The sequence below is a fragment of the Aethalodelphis obliquidens genome, unplaced genomic scaffold (assembly GCF_003676395.1).
Source record: "Aethalodelphis obliquidens isolate GAN/ISIS:26980383/991018 unplaced genomic scaffold, ASM367639v1 scaffold83, whole genome shotgun sequence".
In the NCBI taxonomy this organism is placed as follows: domain Eukaryota; kingdom Metazoa; phylum Chordata; class Mammalia; order Artiodactyla; family Delphinidae; genus Aethalodelphis; species Aethalodelphis obliquidens.
In genome coordinates, this window is record NW_020838027.1 from 7,141,365 (window position 1) to 7,158,137 (window position 16,773).

At 40.7% G+C, this 16,773-nt stretch overlaps 1 protein-coding gene across 1 annotated transcript in view; it reads left to right on the forward strand.

The window, feature by feature from the left end:
- The first annotated feature begins 1,261 nt into the window (after positions 1–1,261).
- The window catches only part of A2ML1 (alpha-2-macroglobulin like 1), a 42,747-nt gene continuing 27,235 nt past the window's right edge, over positions 1,262–16,773 (forward strand). The window contains 11 exon segments of the mRNA XM_027093116.1: positions 1,262–1,390; positions 1,877–2,060; positions 2,371–2,533; positions 3,258–3,310; positions 10,642–10,662; positions 11,380–11,539; positions 12,178–12,262; positions 12,756–12,882; positions 13,365–13,479; positions 13,807–13,916; positions 15,148–15,315. Of these exon segments, the coding sequence (XP_026948917.1) occupies positions 1,263–1,390; positions 1,877–2,060; positions 2,371–2,533; positions 3,258–3,310; positions 10,642–10,662; positions 11,380–11,539; positions 12,178–12,262; positions 12,756–12,882; positions 13,365–13,479; positions 13,807–13,916; positions 15,148–15,315 (1,314 nt within the window). The 5' untranslated portion in view covers position 1,262.

Sequence of the window (16,773 nt, forward strand, 5' to 3'; positions counted from 1 at the left end):
AGATGAAAATTTTTATCTACTGGGATCCTAGAGCTGGAGATTCTGGATTGAGGACTCACAGCTGCCATCTTTCCCACCACTTGAAGGAAATCCTATGTGCGGCAGGAGATGAACAAATAAGACAGAAAGATTGGGGGGGAAAATGAGTCCTGGCAGGATCAAGTCTCTAATTCCAGGTCATAAAGTTTTCAGAGTTTCTCTGGTTCAGTTCTTTCTTTATGTCTGATCCTCTCCAGTTATTCAAAACTCTTTTTTGTTTAAGTTGGCTTGATTTGGGTTGGTCATTGGTCCTAGAAAGTATCCTCACTAATTTGTACTTTAGGTGGCTTTCAGGAATTGCCATTATAAAGAACAATGGGAAGAAACTCAGAGTGGACACGTTTTCTGTGTACGTGCCTGCTGTCATTCCCCATAAAAATACATTCCCAGAATAGGAGTCAGAGAATATGCAAATCTGAAAGGCTTTTGATGTGTATTGTGAAACTGCCCTTAAAGATTGTCCACTTTGTATTTCTTCTATGAGTTTATATGTTCCTATTTCCATACAGTCACAATAATACTTATTATTAATTTTAAAAATTCCCAGTTAGATAAATGTATACTTTTGTATTGATACTGCTCCCATTCCTGTGCTCCCAAATATGTCTTTTTTTTTTTTTAAGTGAGTGAGTTTTTTGTTTTTTTAAAAAATTTATTTGTTTTTGGCTGTGTTGGGTCTTCGTTTCTGTGCGAGGGCTTTCTCTAGTTGCGGCGAGCGGGGGCCACTCTTCATCGCGGTGCGTGGGCCTCTCACTGTCGCGGCCTCTCGTTGCGGAGCACAGGCTCCAGACGCGCAGGCTCAGTAGTTGTGGCTCACGGGCCCAGTTGCTCCGTGGCATGTGGGATCGTCCCAGACCAGGGCTCGAACCCGTGTCCCCCGCATTGGCAGGCGGACTCCTAATCACTGTACCACCAGCGAAGTCCCCCAAATAAGTCTTAATAGAATAATAAAAAGAGAAAAAAAGATCCAATGGGGATGGGAATTTGGAATAAAGCCAGAAAAAAGGGAAGGATCTAAAACTTGTTCTTAGAGTTTTACCGCTATGAATACTCAGCATGGTTTTTTTCCCCCCAAACAGGTTTTATAGACTGGCTGAGCCAGTGTGAATGTTTCAGGGAGAAATAAATTTGAGGAAGTGAATAGAAGCCCTACCCTGGTATACCACCTCTGCCTGAGGCCCCAAAAGGTGATTGGCTGCGGCATCAGCCATAGCTCCATATATATGCCACAGTGGGTGAGCAGACCTCTGGTTCCTGGTCCTGGGGAATCTGTCCCACCCGCAAAGATGTGGGCTCAACTCCTTTTAGGAATATTGGCCTTATTGCCAGCCATGGCAGAAAGACGCCCCCTGTAAGTGGCTGGTGTCAGCGTTGATTTAGGGCAGGCGGCTTCTTTGTCTATCCTTCTCAAATATAACTATGGGGAACAGGAGATAACCTCTGGTTTATTTTAATTTCCTTCTCATCTTTTCCTTTCTTTGGTTTCACTTTTCCTTTACCCAGAGAGAAAAGGTAAGATGACAGGAAGAAACTTAAAAAAAAAATGATATTAAAATATAGTAGCCTCCTAGTACCCTGTTCTCTGTAAGAGAACTAATTTCCTCCGTGGTACCCTAGGTCCAGGTTCTCAATGATGGTCTACTGGTGGGAGGTTTAAGGCTGTAAACTGAGTTATTTGTTACTTTTCTGCTTCTCCCTTATAGAAAATAAGGCTCATAAAGACAGGGGCTTGGTCTGTTTAATTCATTGCTATATGCTGAGTGCTCAGGAGAGGGATTAATTTTGTATTAAATAGATGTATCATTACTGCCCTGAAATCCTTTTGCTTCTTCAACAGAAACTACCTGGTGACATTACCAGCTCTTCTTAAGTTCCCTTCTACTCAGAAGGTTTGTTTGGATCTGAGCCCTGGGTACGATGATGTAAAATTTACTATCAGTCTGGAGACCAAGGGCAAGACCCACACATTGCTAACACATTCTGGATCGGAGATGAAGCTCTTGCATTGCAAGTCCTTTTCAGTAAGTACAGGCTTAGCCCAACTGTAGTCCTCAACTTTCCTATTCTCCTTCCTGGGTATTCACTATAATTTCTCTTTAAGTATGTTTTCTGTAATTTTACTCTTGCCATGGCCTTTAAACCTATCTCTCCTAAACTTCAATTCCTGGACATAACTTCTGATATTATCCTCTGGCAACTTTTTAATGGCTCTACCCTTGCTACCCCTATCTAACTCATTTCTTTCCTTTGATTCTCCCTCTTGGGTTGAGATGGGTTGATTCTGTTCCCCCAGTCTCCTACTCCTTCCCAGAGCTCCCTTGTCTTGGCCAGGTACCACTTCCTTCTGGTGGCACAGAAGAAGTAGCCACGGTCCGGGTGAGAGGAACTGGAAATAAAATCAACTTTGAGGAGAAGAAAAGGGTTCTAATTCAGAGGCAGCAGAATGGCATCTTTATACAAACGGACAAACCTGTCTATAACCCAGGGCAGCAAGGTAAGAGGCACACAGATGGGATGAGACAAAAGCCTGGGAACAGCTGCACCCATCGGTAGAGGGGCTTTGTGGGTTGGTGGCAGGCCGGTGGACCAAGGAAGGGAGGGGGGTCTGGAGGGATGAAGGGTTTTGGGTGTTGAATACATGCAGTACTACAAACGCAAAAGACTAGTTGGTGGAGTTGCTACTGTGTGTGTGTATCTAAAACAAAATACAGGGAAGTCCCCCGGTGGTCCAGTGATTAGGACCCGGTGCTTTCACTGCTGTGGGCCTGGGTTTGATCTCTGGTCGGGGGACTAAGATTCCACAAGCCGAGTGGTGCAGCCAAAACCACAAATAAGTCAATAAATAAAATAAAACAAAATACACATTTCTCTTGGAATGGAATTTGGCAGGTGTAACTGGATCCTTGGTTCTCACAGCAAGCTGCTTGTGTACAAATCAGAGAGCATCATCAAGGGCATTTGGCCGGAGCTCTGTGATTCGTATTTGTTCCTTCTGCCTTAGAAGGGGATTCCATTCTGAGGTTTCACAGTCAGGAGCCAGGAAGAAAAACCGTTTGGGGTGTGAGCTCTCTGTCAGACTAGGTTTTATTACAAAAGTAAAACCTGATGGGATTTTGCTGACTAAGAAGTATGTGTGAGGAAGCAGAAAGGGTAGAAGAAAGAAAGATTCTGAGAGGGGAAAAAAATCTCCTTTGCTAATGATGCCTGTTTCCTTCTAGTGCATTTTCGCATCGTCACCCTCACCAGCAACTTTGTTCCAGTGAATGACCAGGTGAGAATTTAGTTGGGAAGAGGGACAGGGAAAGGGAAAGGGGTAGGGCTGACTGAGAGAGAAGAGAGAAGAGAAGAGATTCTTTCCGGGGTGGGGAGGCCCTCTAGGTGCAGAACGCTTGTGGGAACTGGAGTTCTAGACTCCGGGCACACATCCAAATCGTCCCCGCCCTTGTCTGCCTGAAAACATGCAGAGGCATCTAGCTGACATGTTTGATAGCTGAGAACATCAATTAGGTTAACATTCCTGAGAGATGGTTCCATTTGCTGCTGTTTTTAAAAGAGTTTCTTGCAAACTTCAAGACTTTCTTTCCAGGAGTGACACCTAGTGGCTTTGCAGTTCAAATACTAAGAAATAATTCAGGAGTGTATTTAACAGAAGGAAGAAATAAGAATATCCACCCCCACCATCTTTTTTTTTTGCTATGAGGCAAGGTAATTTATAGAGCAGACAATTCTTTTAAGATAAAGTTCTGTTGCCAAAGGTAAAAATGTGGTAACATTTGGTGAATACTTAAATTTTCCTTGAACTACCTGATCGCTAGAATCATTAGCCTTATGATAGGTTTGCTCTCAATTTTTTTTTTCTTGTGTCATTTCTAAGTGCTTTTGAAAGACCTCTCAGACACTCCTGGCTGTCTTCTTTTTCCTTCAGTTACAGCCCATGTATTCAAATGAAAATTTAAAAGATAATTTTGGAGAAAGCATTACTTATATTTCCATCTCCATGTTTTCAGAACTGCTGTTTCCTTTCCCAGTGCACAGGGAAGCTATAAGCTTATTATTAATTGGTAGCCTCCTCCAACCACTACTTTCTTTCCCGATTTAGAATTCTTTTCAGTTTCTTCTTCGTATCAGCTGTATTCTTTATCAGTTGGGTGTAATATTAAGTACTTACTTCTTAAACAGAGTGTTGATTCCAGAGCTGAAAAGAGGGTATGCAAGGGTTAAAGTGTAGCCACAGCCAGTTATTTTAGACTCTACTGCCCCCTGGAGGTTGATCTCATTAGCTACCCCTCTTACATTATCTTTCCTATGCTCAAATTGAGCCGAATTGCTGAGGGGTGCTCTGATTTCCATAGCTATGCTTTATTTCTGTTGTCAAATTACCCCTTCCTCCTCACACCATTTCTTTAGTAAGCCCCTGCTCCAAGTTCCAACTTGAAATACTGAAAATTTGAAACACTGAATTTGAAACTCCAAATGAAACACTGAAATTAACTAAACATTTTTTTACTCGGTAACAGAGTGACAAAAATTGTGAGTTTACAAAGCTCAGGATTTTATCCTCAAGCAACTGAAGCATACATGATACTAACTGATTCTATCTAACTTGGTTGCTACACCCATTTATTCAGAAACCTCAGGCAGCTTCCAGTGCAAATGCTATCTTCCTAGTTGAACACTTGTTTCCTTCCAGAGACTGCTTCTGCCTGACTGGTGTCCAAATCTGCTTCTTGACTCCCTGTGTGAGAAAAGTACTTTGCTATCTGAGGAACTGGTTTCTTTTGTTTGTTGTGTTTTTTTGTAGAATTTATAGCAGTCCACAGTAATTTCAGTGATACTTGCCTCCTTATTGTATAAAGAGCCCGGTTTGTACATGTCCTATTCTTCCCTTAAGGAAGGAGGGCAGAATATTCTCCCCACCCCTTAACTGCCACCCTAAATGTGCCACTTTGGCATGTGGATTATTTTGAGCTGAAGGCAATCAAGGTCCCAGAGAGTCAGGAGAAACTTTTACTTCTTTCTTAAATGCCTAAAAGAATGTAAATGGGGGTGGGGGTGTGTGTATGTGTGGGATTGGGCCAGAAAGAGAGCTATTACCTGAGATAACTGTTTTTTACTTTCCAGTTTTATTGAGATATAATTGGCATACAGTACTGTATGATACAGTACTGTATCACAATAAGGTTAGTGAACATCTATCATCTCATATAGATACAAAATTAAGGAAGTAGAAAAAAATTTTCCTTGTGATGAGAACTCTTAGGATTTAATCTCTTAGCAACTTCTATATATAACATGCAGCAGTGTGAATTATATTTATCAGGTTATATATTATACCCCTAGTACTTATGTCTCCTGTAACTGGAAGTTTGTACCTTTTTTTTTTTTGTGGTACGCGGGCCTCTCACTGTTGTGGCCTCTCCCGTTGCGGGGCACAGGCTCCAGACGTGCAGGCTCAGCGGCCATGGCTCACAGGCCCAGCCGCTCCGCGGCATGTGGGATAGTCCTGGACCGGGACACGAACCCGTGTCCCCTGCATCGGCAGGCGGACTCTCAACCACTGCGCCACCAGGGAAGCCCGGGAGTTTGTACCTTTTGACCGTCTTCATCCAATTCCCCATCCCCCCATCCCCTGACTTGGTAGCAAAAAATCTGATCTTTTTCTTTGCCAGGCCTCATGGCTTGCAGGATCTTAGTTCCCTGACCAAGGATTGAACCTGGGCCTTCGGCAGTGAAAGCGCTAAGTCCTAATCATGTACCGCAGGGAATTCCCAAATCTGATCTTTTTCTATGAGTTTGTTTATTTTTTAAGTATAATTGACCTACAACACTATGTTAGTACCTGTTACATCACATAATGATTTGATATTGCTAAACATTTCAAACTGATCTCCATAAGTCCAGTTGTCATCTGTCACCCTACAAAAATATTACATAGATTTGGACTATACTCCCCACACTGTGCATTTCATACCCATGACTCATTTATTTTGCAGCTGGAAATTTGCACCTCTTAATCACCCTCAACTATTTCTTTCCTTTCTGCACCCCACACCCCTCTGACAACCACCAGTTTGTTCTCTGTATCTATAACTCTGTTTCTGTTTTGTCATGCTTGTTCATTTGTTTTGTTTTTTAGATTTCACATATATGTGAAATCATACAGTATTTGTCTTTCTCTGTCTGGCTTATTTCACTTAGTATAATGCCCTCTAGGTCCATCCATGTTGTTGCAAATGGCAAGATTTCATTTTTTTTATGGCTGAGTAATATTCCATTATATATATATATATATATATATATATATATATTACATCATCTTTTTAAAATTTTTTGGTTTTCTCTAGTTGTGGCGAACGGGCTACTCTTTGTTGCACTCATTGCGGTGGCTTCTCTTGTTGTGGAGCACGGGCTCTAGGCATGCAGGCTTCAGTAGTTGCAGTGCGTGGACTCAGTAGTTGTGGCTCGTGGGCTCTAGAGCACAGGTTCAGTAGTTGTGGCACATGGGCTTAGTTGATCTGTGGCATGTTGGATCTTCCCGGACCAGGGCTTGAATCCGTGTCCCCTGCATTGGCAGGTGGATTCTTAACCACTGCGCCACCAGGGAAGTCCTGCCCTTTTTTTTTTTTATTAGGTTGCTTTTTTTGATGTTGAGTTGTATGAAATCTTTGTATATTTTGGATATTATCCCTTTATCAGATATATCATTTGTAAATATCTTCTCCCATTCAGTAGGCAGCCTTTTCATTTTGTTGATAGTTTCCTTCACTGTGAAAAAGCTTTTTAGTTTGATGTAGTGCCATTAAACATTTTTTGCTTTTTCTTCCCCTACCTGAGGAGACATATCCAAAAAATAATTACTAAGACCAATGTCAAAGAGTTTACTGCCTATGTTTTCTTCTAAAATTTTTATGGTTTCAGGTTTAACATTTAAGTCTTTAATCCATTTTGAATTTATTTTTGTGTATGGTGTGAGAGAGTAGACCACTTTGATTCTTTTGCATGTAGCTGTCCAGCTTTCCCAGCGCCATTTATTGAAGAGGATGTCTTTTCCCCATTATATATTCTTACCTCCTTTATTGTAGATTAATTGCCCATATATGTGTGGGCTCATTTCTGGGCTCTCTATTCTATTCCATTGATCTATGTATCTGGTTTTGTGCCAGTACCATACCATTTTGATTACTATAGGTTTGTAGTATAGTTTGAAATCAAGGAGCATGATGACTGCAGCTTTGTTCTTCTTTCTCAAGATTGTTTTGGCTATTTGGCCTCTATTGTGTTTCCATACAAAGTTTAGAATTATTTATTCTAGTTCTGTGAAAAATGCCATTGGTATTTTGATAGGGATTGCATTGAGTCTGTAGATTGCCTTGGGTAGTATGGTCATTTTAACAATATTAATTCTTCTAATCCATGAACATGTTATATCTTTCCATTGTTTGTATCATCTTCAATTTCTTTCATCAGTGTCTTATAGTTTTCTGAGTACTGGTCTTTTAGTCTTCTACTTCCTCAGATTTACTCCTAGGTATTTTATTATTTTTGATGTGATTGTAATTGGGATCATTTTCTTAATTTCTCTTTCTGATAGTGTGTAGAAATGAAACAGATTTCTGTATATTAATTTTGTATCTGTAACCTCACCAAATTTATTGGTGAGTTTTAGTTATTTTTTTGGTGGCATCTTTAGGATTTTCTGTGTATAGTATCAGGCTGTCTATAAACAATGACAGTTTTACTTCTTTGGGAATCAATGTCTTGCTCCTGATCTTAGAGGAAGTGCTTTCAGCTTTTCACTGTTGAGTATGATGTTAGCTGTGGGCTTGTCATATATGGCCTTTATTATGTTGAGGTATGTTCCCTGTATACCCACTTTGTTGAGAGTTTTTTTTTTAAATTATAAATGGATGTTTAATCTTGTCAAAAGCTTTTTATGTATCTGTTGAGATGGTCACATGATTTTTATTCTTCAATTTGTTTGGTGTTTCACATTGATTGATTTGTGGGTATTGAACCACCGTTGCATCCTTAGGATAAATTCCACTTGATCATGTTGTATGATCCTTTTAATGTACTGTTGGATTTGGTTTGCTAACATTTTATTGAAGATTTTTGCATCCATGTTCATCAGTGATATTGGCCTTTAACTTTCTTTTTTTGTGATATCTTTGTCTGGTTTTGGTATCAGGGTGATGCTGACCTCATAGAATAAGTTGTAAAGCATTCCTTCCTCTGCAATTTTTTGGAATAGTTTGAGAACTCTTCTCTAAACGTTTGATAGAAGTCATCTATGAAGCCATCTGGTCCTGGACTTCTGTGTGTTGGGAGTTTTTAAAAAATTACTGATTCAATTTTATTAATGATAATTGGTCTGTTCATATTTTCTGTTTCTTCCAGTTTAGTCTTGGGAGATTGTACATTTCTAGAAATTTGTCCATTTCTTCTAGGTTGTCCATTTTATTGATGGGTGATTATTCATGGTAATCTCTTACAAACCTTTGTATTTCTGAGGTGTTGATTGTCACTTCTCCTTTTTCATTTTTGGTTTTATTAATTTGGGCCCTCTCTTTTTTTTCTTGATGAGTCTGGCTAAAGGCTTATCAATTTGTTTATCTTTTTTGAGGAATCGGCTCTTAGTTTCATTGATCTTTTCTTTTTTTTTTTTTTTTTTGCCTCTATTTCATTTATTTCTGCTCTCATCTTTATTATTTCCTTCCACTAACTTTGGGTTCTGTTTGTTCTTCTTTTCTAGTTCCTTTAGCTATAAGGTTAGGTTGTGGGGGTTTTTTGAGATTTTTCTTATTTCCTGAGGTAGGCTTGTATTACTATAAACTTCCCTCTTAGAATTGCTTTTGCTGCATCCCATAGATTTTGTATCATTGTGTTTTTGTTTTTGTTGTCTCCAAGTATTTTATTTTTTGATTTTTTTCAGTGATCCATTGGTTGTCTAATAACATGTTGGTTAGCCTCCATGGGTTTATGTTTTTTGCTGTTTTTATCTTGTAGTTGATTTTTAGTCTCATAGTGTCATGGTTGAAAAAGATACTTGATATGATTTCAGTTTTCTTAAATTTATTGAGATTCTTTTTGTGGCCTGTCATGTGTCTATCATGCTATAATGTTCAATGTACACTTGAAAAGAATGTGCATTTGGCTGCTTTTGGATAGAATGTTCTATATTATATTATATATATATAAATATATCTCTCTATATGTTCATATATATATGAACATATATATGTTCATTTGGTCTAATAAGTCATTTAAAGCCACTGTTTCCCTACTGAGTTTCTTTCCGGATGACCTGTCCGTTGATGTACATGGGGTGTTAAAGTCCCCTACTATTATTGTGTTACTGTCAATTCCTCCCTTTATATCTGTTAATATTTGCTTTATTTATTTAGGTGCCTGCATCTTTTAAAAGTGTATCTTAAATAATCATCATATTATTATAACACCTTAGAAAATTAACAATAATTATTTAATATCATTTAATGTTCAGTTCTAATTTTTCCAAATAACTGAGTTTTTTTTTCCAAACTATGATCTGATCAAATTCATGCATTACATTTGATTGTTACATTTCAAAAATTTCTCTTAATCTAAACAAATCCCCCTTATTTTCTTATTAGATTGATTTTTTTTTTTGAGAGAGAGAGAGGGTGAGAGAGAGATCAGGCTAGATGACTTATAGAATGTCCGCATTCTGGAATATGATACTGACTTTTGAGGAAGCCTAGTTGTCTTATGGAATATTTGATATTCTTGATTTGCCTGATTATTTCCTTACTGTGTAATATAACTTGTTCCTTTATCTTCTGGAAGTAGCTCTGAAGTCTTAATTAGGTTTAAGCTAAACTTTCGGTAAAAAATATTTGGTGAAAGAAAAATAGGTAATGCTGTGAACCTCAAATACATCTCTGGAGGCACATAATGTCAGGTTGTCCCATTATTAGTGATGGTGAGTTTGATTACTTAGTTAAGGTGATGACAGCCTAATTTCTCCAACGATAAGGTGTGTCCTTTTTTTGAAATTAGCAAGTAATTTTGGGGTGACACTTTGACAACTAGCACAATGACTCATTCTCCAATTAAACTTAGTGGTTTTAATATCCATTTGCTTGAGGAAATAGTACATGACCCTTTGATGGAGCTCTTTTAAACATTTTTTTTTTTTAAGAAGTTATTTTGCAATGCTTGAAAGGTTCCTGCCCACTGGCATTCAGAAAGTGGAGGAGGAGGCCAGGAGAACGTCAGCTACCAAGAAGAGGTTTAAACACGGTGGAGCCCCCAGATACTAATATTTTCTCTTAGGGCAAAGAGCTCAGTCACAGAGCATTGACGGATGCTGAGGATCTGAAGTTCCATTTCTTCAAATTTTTTGGAGACTGGCAATCCTTTTAGGAAAGCTCTTCTCTCTCCTCCGGCAGCCAATAAGCCTTTGCCCCACTGTTACTCTTACCAGGGCACAAAAGAGACATTTAGAAAGGAAGGAGTGGGCAACAGAGGAAGAGAGAGGCCTTCGTGAACTTTCTGCTTTCAGCAAGCCTACCCTTATTGATGGTTCTTCTTTAACCCATATTATCTGGTTTTCCTTTTCAGTACTCCGTTGTGGAACTGCAAGTAAGTAGTTTCTTTTTCTTTTCTGTCAGTTGTGGAGAAGGTGGTTGGTGCTAAAGCTTGAAGTCAGCAACGACTCTGGGATCTTGGCCCAGAGCCTGAGACTCTGCACCAGCACAAAGTACCTGCAATCCCGCCTAAGCTGTGCCTGTTCTCTTGCCTCTGCCCACCCTGCCCCTCTCAGTGTTAAACCTCTGTAAATAAGGACACCAACCTCTATAGTGATGAACCTTCCTACTCTGATGCCTGTACCTTCTCTGTACTGTATCAATCCAACAAGGGTTTGTTCTGTACTCTTAGTCTTTGGGTTGGCTATTATCACAGACACTCAACCATTGAACATGACAAGAATACCTGTGAGAAGTATTAAGAAGACGAAATTCCTCACAGCTTCCCCTCCATTTTTCTGTCAAATTACCTATCATTCATGTATCTTACAATCAGTCCCCTCAGCATTGCCCCACTTAAGGGACCAAGAATAATCACTCTTTGTAAAGGGCATCCTAAAGCCCACTTTCTGAAACATGATAACATTTTAAAGGACTCAGTCTGATTGTTTGTATCCACAAGGGCCCTTTTCTTCCTGGACACAGACCATGGGGGTCACGAGCGATGGGTGGGATTCTTTAGGTTCTTTTTGCTTCTTTACCTGCTTTCTGCAGTGCAGGGTGGGAATCAAAGAGGCGGGCACGTCATGGGATTTCTTTTTAATGGACACAGGATCCAAACGACAATAGGATTGCACAGTGGCTGAACGTGGTGCCCAGGGAAGGCATTGTAGACCTGTCCTTCCAACTGGCACCAGAGGCGACGCTGGGCACCTACAGTGTGGCTGTGGCAGAGGGCAAGACCTTTGGCACCTTCAGTGTGGAAGAATATGGTAGGTGGGAGAATTAGTAGGTCAAAGTGTTGGACATAATCTTGTGTCAAAATCAGCAAAGGTCAAGTAAAATCTATTAGGAACTAGGTCCAAGATGGTGGAAGATTTGACTTCCAGTGGACCTTGAACCTCAATATACGCTCATTGTAACACATTAGCATAAGCTAAGTGGCACACCCACCAGAGCCATGACAGTTCCCAGGCCGACCATCAAAGATCAAAAAGTGGACAGTGGCCCAATTACTGGAAATCTCTGCCCCGTCCCCAAAATAGTTGGAATAATCCTCCCGCTCATTAGCCTTTGAAATTACCCAGCCCATAAAAACTAACTGCCCCATATTCTTGGGCCTCTCGCCTTCTGAAATGGCCCACACTCTATCTGTGGAGTGTGTTTCTCTCTAAATAAATCCACTTCTTATCTAAAAACAACAACAAAAAAAAACCCAGAGGGATTATTTATTCCTTTTAGTGCTAAACCGGCTGATAACTTCAGGAGCATTTTACCTTAATAATGCCCTGTTAATTTAATTAGCTAATTAATTATCACTGCTTTATACCCCTCTACTTTAAACTACCTCTTTTTGACCACTACCTGTATGGTAAAACCTTCTTCCTCTTCGTTTTCCATCTCTCTCCAGTGCTGCCTAAGTTTAAGTTGGAAGTGGTGGAACCCAAACAGTTATCAATGGTCGACGATTCTTTCTTGGTTTAAATTTGCTGTAGGTAAGAATAAGGCTCTGGATCCAGTGAGGATTAAAGCTATATTGAGAGATGTTGTGAGGGAGTGTTATGGAAAGAGGGATTGTGGAGGTAGCAGCTAAACCTTGGGATGCTTTATGTAGTCCAGAGTCAAGAGTTCTGCAAGAACACATGTTCTAATTGTGCTTCTGTCCTTACTTTCCACTGCTGTCTCAGCCAGCATTATTGATTTAGTGTCTCCTTTGTACAGAGCACAATATTGAATCCCATGGGGAAATAGGAGTAAGGAAAAAGAAAGACACTGTTGTTGTCCTTTGGATGGTATTTATTGTGAAATGGCAATACTCTAAGGCTTTGAGCAAAGCAGGGATGTGAATGAGAGCTGGAGAAGGCTAGGACTGTCAGAGTACTTCCAGAGGTGGGAATGTGAGAGAGAAGGAAAAGTGGTGTTTGGAGGAGGAGGGTTGGATCGTAAGTAGAATTGCCCAACTCTGACTCTCATGCTTTTCTGGGTTAGGTACACCTATGGAAAGCCCGTGCCTGGGATAGTGCATGTATCAGTGTGTCAAAAGGCATATATTTACTGGTCTCCAAGGTCAGAAGGGGAATTCCCGTCTGACAGATGCAAGAATATCTCTGGAAAGGTGAGTAAATGGGATGTGGAAAAGGAACCTTAGTTCCTATGTCCTAAAGAGTAAGTAAGCACCAATATAGAAAAGTGGTTAAAAACAAACAAACAAACAAAAACCCAAAGTAGAAAGCATTTCACATGGTTATTATCCCAGTTCCAAAGAACAAGGCAGTCTTTTTTATCCCCACGAAAGATAAAGCCTTTTAGAATCTGCCTTGGAATCAAGAAATTAACCTAAACCCTTGGGAGATAAAATTTTCCTGTCCTGAAGTGGGTTCTTTTCTCCTCATATCTTGGAACTTCCAAGTTGCTTTATAATTATATATGTGTGGGTATATACTTCATGTTATGGGATGGGGTTTCTATCTTAAAATTGGAGAAATGAAAGTATAGAGATGAGAACTTATTTTCTTCTACAGGACATCATGAAATGGAAGTAAAGATTAGGTTATTCATCCTCTCTCTCCCTCTCTCTCTCTCTGATTGTGTCATTAGACTGACAAAGCAGGATGCCTCTCAGCTTCTGTGGCCATGTCTACCTTCAACTTCACTGATCATTCTTACGGATGGGACATCAGTATCGTGGCTACTATGGTGGAAGAAGGGACAGGTAAGTGAGATGCTCCTTGGTTCATTAAGAAAAGAGAAGGGAAAAGAGCTGTCCCAGAGCCAGACCTACTCAGAGGAGTCAAGACCCACCCTCATCGCTGTTTGGAAGGGACTCTGTTCCTAGTTCACAGTCAAAGGGAAATGCCAGATTCCCTCTGCCATCCACTCCCTGAAAAGTTTGAGGAGGAGGAGTTGGTTTGGATCTTTGGCCAGAAATATATTCAGCTTCCTACTTCCAGTGGCACCATCCTTTCAGGGATTTTATGTTAAACATGAAGGTGAGGATATCAGGTTTTTAGATCATCATACATCTGGTTTCCCTCTGCAGGAGTGGAGGCCAATACCACTCGGTATATCGACGTTTCTTCACGAAGGGGCTCAATGACCTTTGAAGACACCAATTATTATTATTACCCTAATTTCCCCTTCAGTGGAAAGGTATGTTAAAACTTGTCTCTGCACAGACAAAAAAATGCTTAACCATCCACTGTCACCTCCTTCCGGTACACATATGATAATAGCTAACTTAGCATTGTTCGAAGTACTTTATGTGTATTCACTTGTTTAATCTTTACAACAATCCTGAGTTAGGCACTGTTATTGGCCCCACTTTACAAATAAGGAGGCTGAGGCACAGAGAGGTTAAATGATTTTCCCAAGGTCATAAGCTCGTAAGTGTTAACTATGATCAAAGCCAGGCAGCCTGCCTCAGAGTATGTGCTTAACTCCTTGCACTGTGTGTCCTTAATCTCGTATGACACGTGCCTTGAATATTAATGTGACTTCAGTGCCCTTCCTCATGCCAGGGGTTCACATTCTCATGTTTAAATCTTTGAATTTTAGAGCTGCAAGTTATCTGGAGAGATCATCTAGTCTGAGCTTCTGCATCTAGGCAAGGTTAATATCAAGCTTCCTGTGACAGAGAGCCATTCATAGCTCCTGAAGCATTGTTTTTTTTTTTTTTTTTTTTTTTGCTGTACGCGGGCCTCTCACTGTTGTGGCCTCTCCCGTTGCGGAGCACGGGCTCCGGACGCGCAGGCTCAGCGGCCATGGCTCACGGGCCCAGCCGCTCCGCGGCATGTGGGATCTTCCCAGACTGGGGCATGAACCCGTGTCCCCTGCATCGGCAGGCGGACTCCCAACCACTGTGCCACCAGGGAAGCCCTGAAGCATTGTTTTTAGAGATTTAAAAATTGGTAGTGTTTTCTTGCTGATTCCTAGCAATCTACCCCTCTCTCCAGCTTAGCTTTCTTCACTTCCCAAACAACTGCTGAACACAAGAATGTTGTACATATTTAGATCCATTTATTCCTTAGTCATCTTTTCTCTAGACCAAGAGTAGATCCAGACTTTCTTAAAGCCTAAGGATTATACAATTTAGGAGTGGAAGGGGTCTCTCTGTAGGAAAATGAAAGCAAAAAAAATGTACAGAGGCTTGGCAGGGGTGTATGCAAATGAAGGGCCCTGACGCTTCATAACCCATGTGGCAAATCTACTTCTGCTCCCTGCCAAGCTACTTCTGTGTGTTTTTCAATTCCTCATAGATCCTACTTTCCAACCCCTACTTTCCACATTTACCTTTCTCTGGACTCTTTCCTGAAATGTATTCTTACAGTTTCAAACTTACACTAAACCTGACTCTAATGCCCTAATGCCCTTCACCCCTCAGATAAGAGTTAGGGGCCATGATGACTCCCCCCTCAAGCGTCATACAGTGTTTCTGATGATTCGTGGCGAAAAAGGAACCATGAAGCAGACCCTAACGACTGACGATGAAGGTCTTGCTGCCTTCGAGCTGGACACGGCTAATTGGGACGGGAAAGGCATTTCTCTGGAGGTAAGCACTGGGAGGTCCAGCTTTCCAGGAAGGAAGGCCTCCCTGAAGGAAAACGTCAAAATTTTCCTTTTCCCCCTACTACACCACCACTCACCACCCCTGGGGAATTCCATCTCCCCTATTCACCGGTCCTGCCCTTCAGCTGACAAAAAGTTTTTCTTAGATCCCATTTTTAATAACAATCAAATAAATGACCTTCAGATAAAAATTGCTATTTCTACTAATTCATTTTATAACTTAACTCCATCTCTATCTGATCCTTTATTTGAAATCAGATTAGGGAGGAAAAAGTGGTTCAGAGTCATCTTCTTCCTCCTATTCCCCTTTTCCCTCTTTCTGTTGCTCATTAAAATAACAAAGAAGAGAATTCTAGGTTTTGCATAACTTATAGGGAAGGTTACTTGTATCAGTTATCAGTTGCCACACACTACTGCTTAGCAGACAACTACAGAACTTTAGTGTACACAACAGGAAGTGTTTATTGCTCCTGTAGCTGGTTAGACAGAAGGGCAGCTCTACCGATCTTGGTGGACTTCCTTGTCTGTGGGTCAGCTGACTGTAGGCTGGCGCTCCACACGTCTCACAATCCACCGAGCTAGCCCAGGTATATTCCCATGGCAGTGAAGCGATGCAAGAGCGAAAGCAGACGTGCAAGAGCAAAGCAGACGTTCAAGGGCTTTTCTAAGGCTCTACTTATCTTGCGTATGCTAACACCCATTCCCAAGAACAAGTCACATGGTAGGTCCACAGTTAGACTAAAAGGGCACACTTGGTAAAGTGGACTTCCCTGGTGGTGCAGCGGTTCAGACTCTGCGCTCCCAATGCAGGGAGCCTGGGTTCGATCCCTGGTCGTGGAACTAGATCCCACATGCATGCTTCAACTAAGAGTTCGAATGCCACAACTAAGGAGCCCGCCAGCCGCAACTAAGGAGAACGTGTGCTTCAACTAAAGGATCCGGCAAGCCACAACTAAGGAGCCTGCTTGCCCCAGCTAAGACCTGGTGCAACCAAATAAAATAAATAAAATTAAGAAAAAAAAACTATAAAAAAGGATGTTGCTATGGGGAGGGATGAAGAATTAAAGCCTTTAATGCAATCATCCAGCTACACTACTCAAGCAAATACATATTATTTCTGCTCTGGCTAATTTATGTATTTCTGTACTCTAGGCATCATTCAATCACTCCACTTAGAAATGATTATTATCCTCTATAACTAGTTTTCTTACCTCTGAGATATATCCTTTAATTTCTTAGTCACAGTTATCTCTTCCCTGCTTCAGTCTGTGAAGGTATATCATCCACAATTTCCTGCTTCCTGACAACTATAATTCAGCCCTTATTTTACTCCCCTTTGTACCAACATGCTGCTGCATATAACCACTATTATGGACTCCTCAAATATTCTTGGTTGAACCTCTAGTGAAATATCTACATGCCATTCTTAGGCAGTACAGAT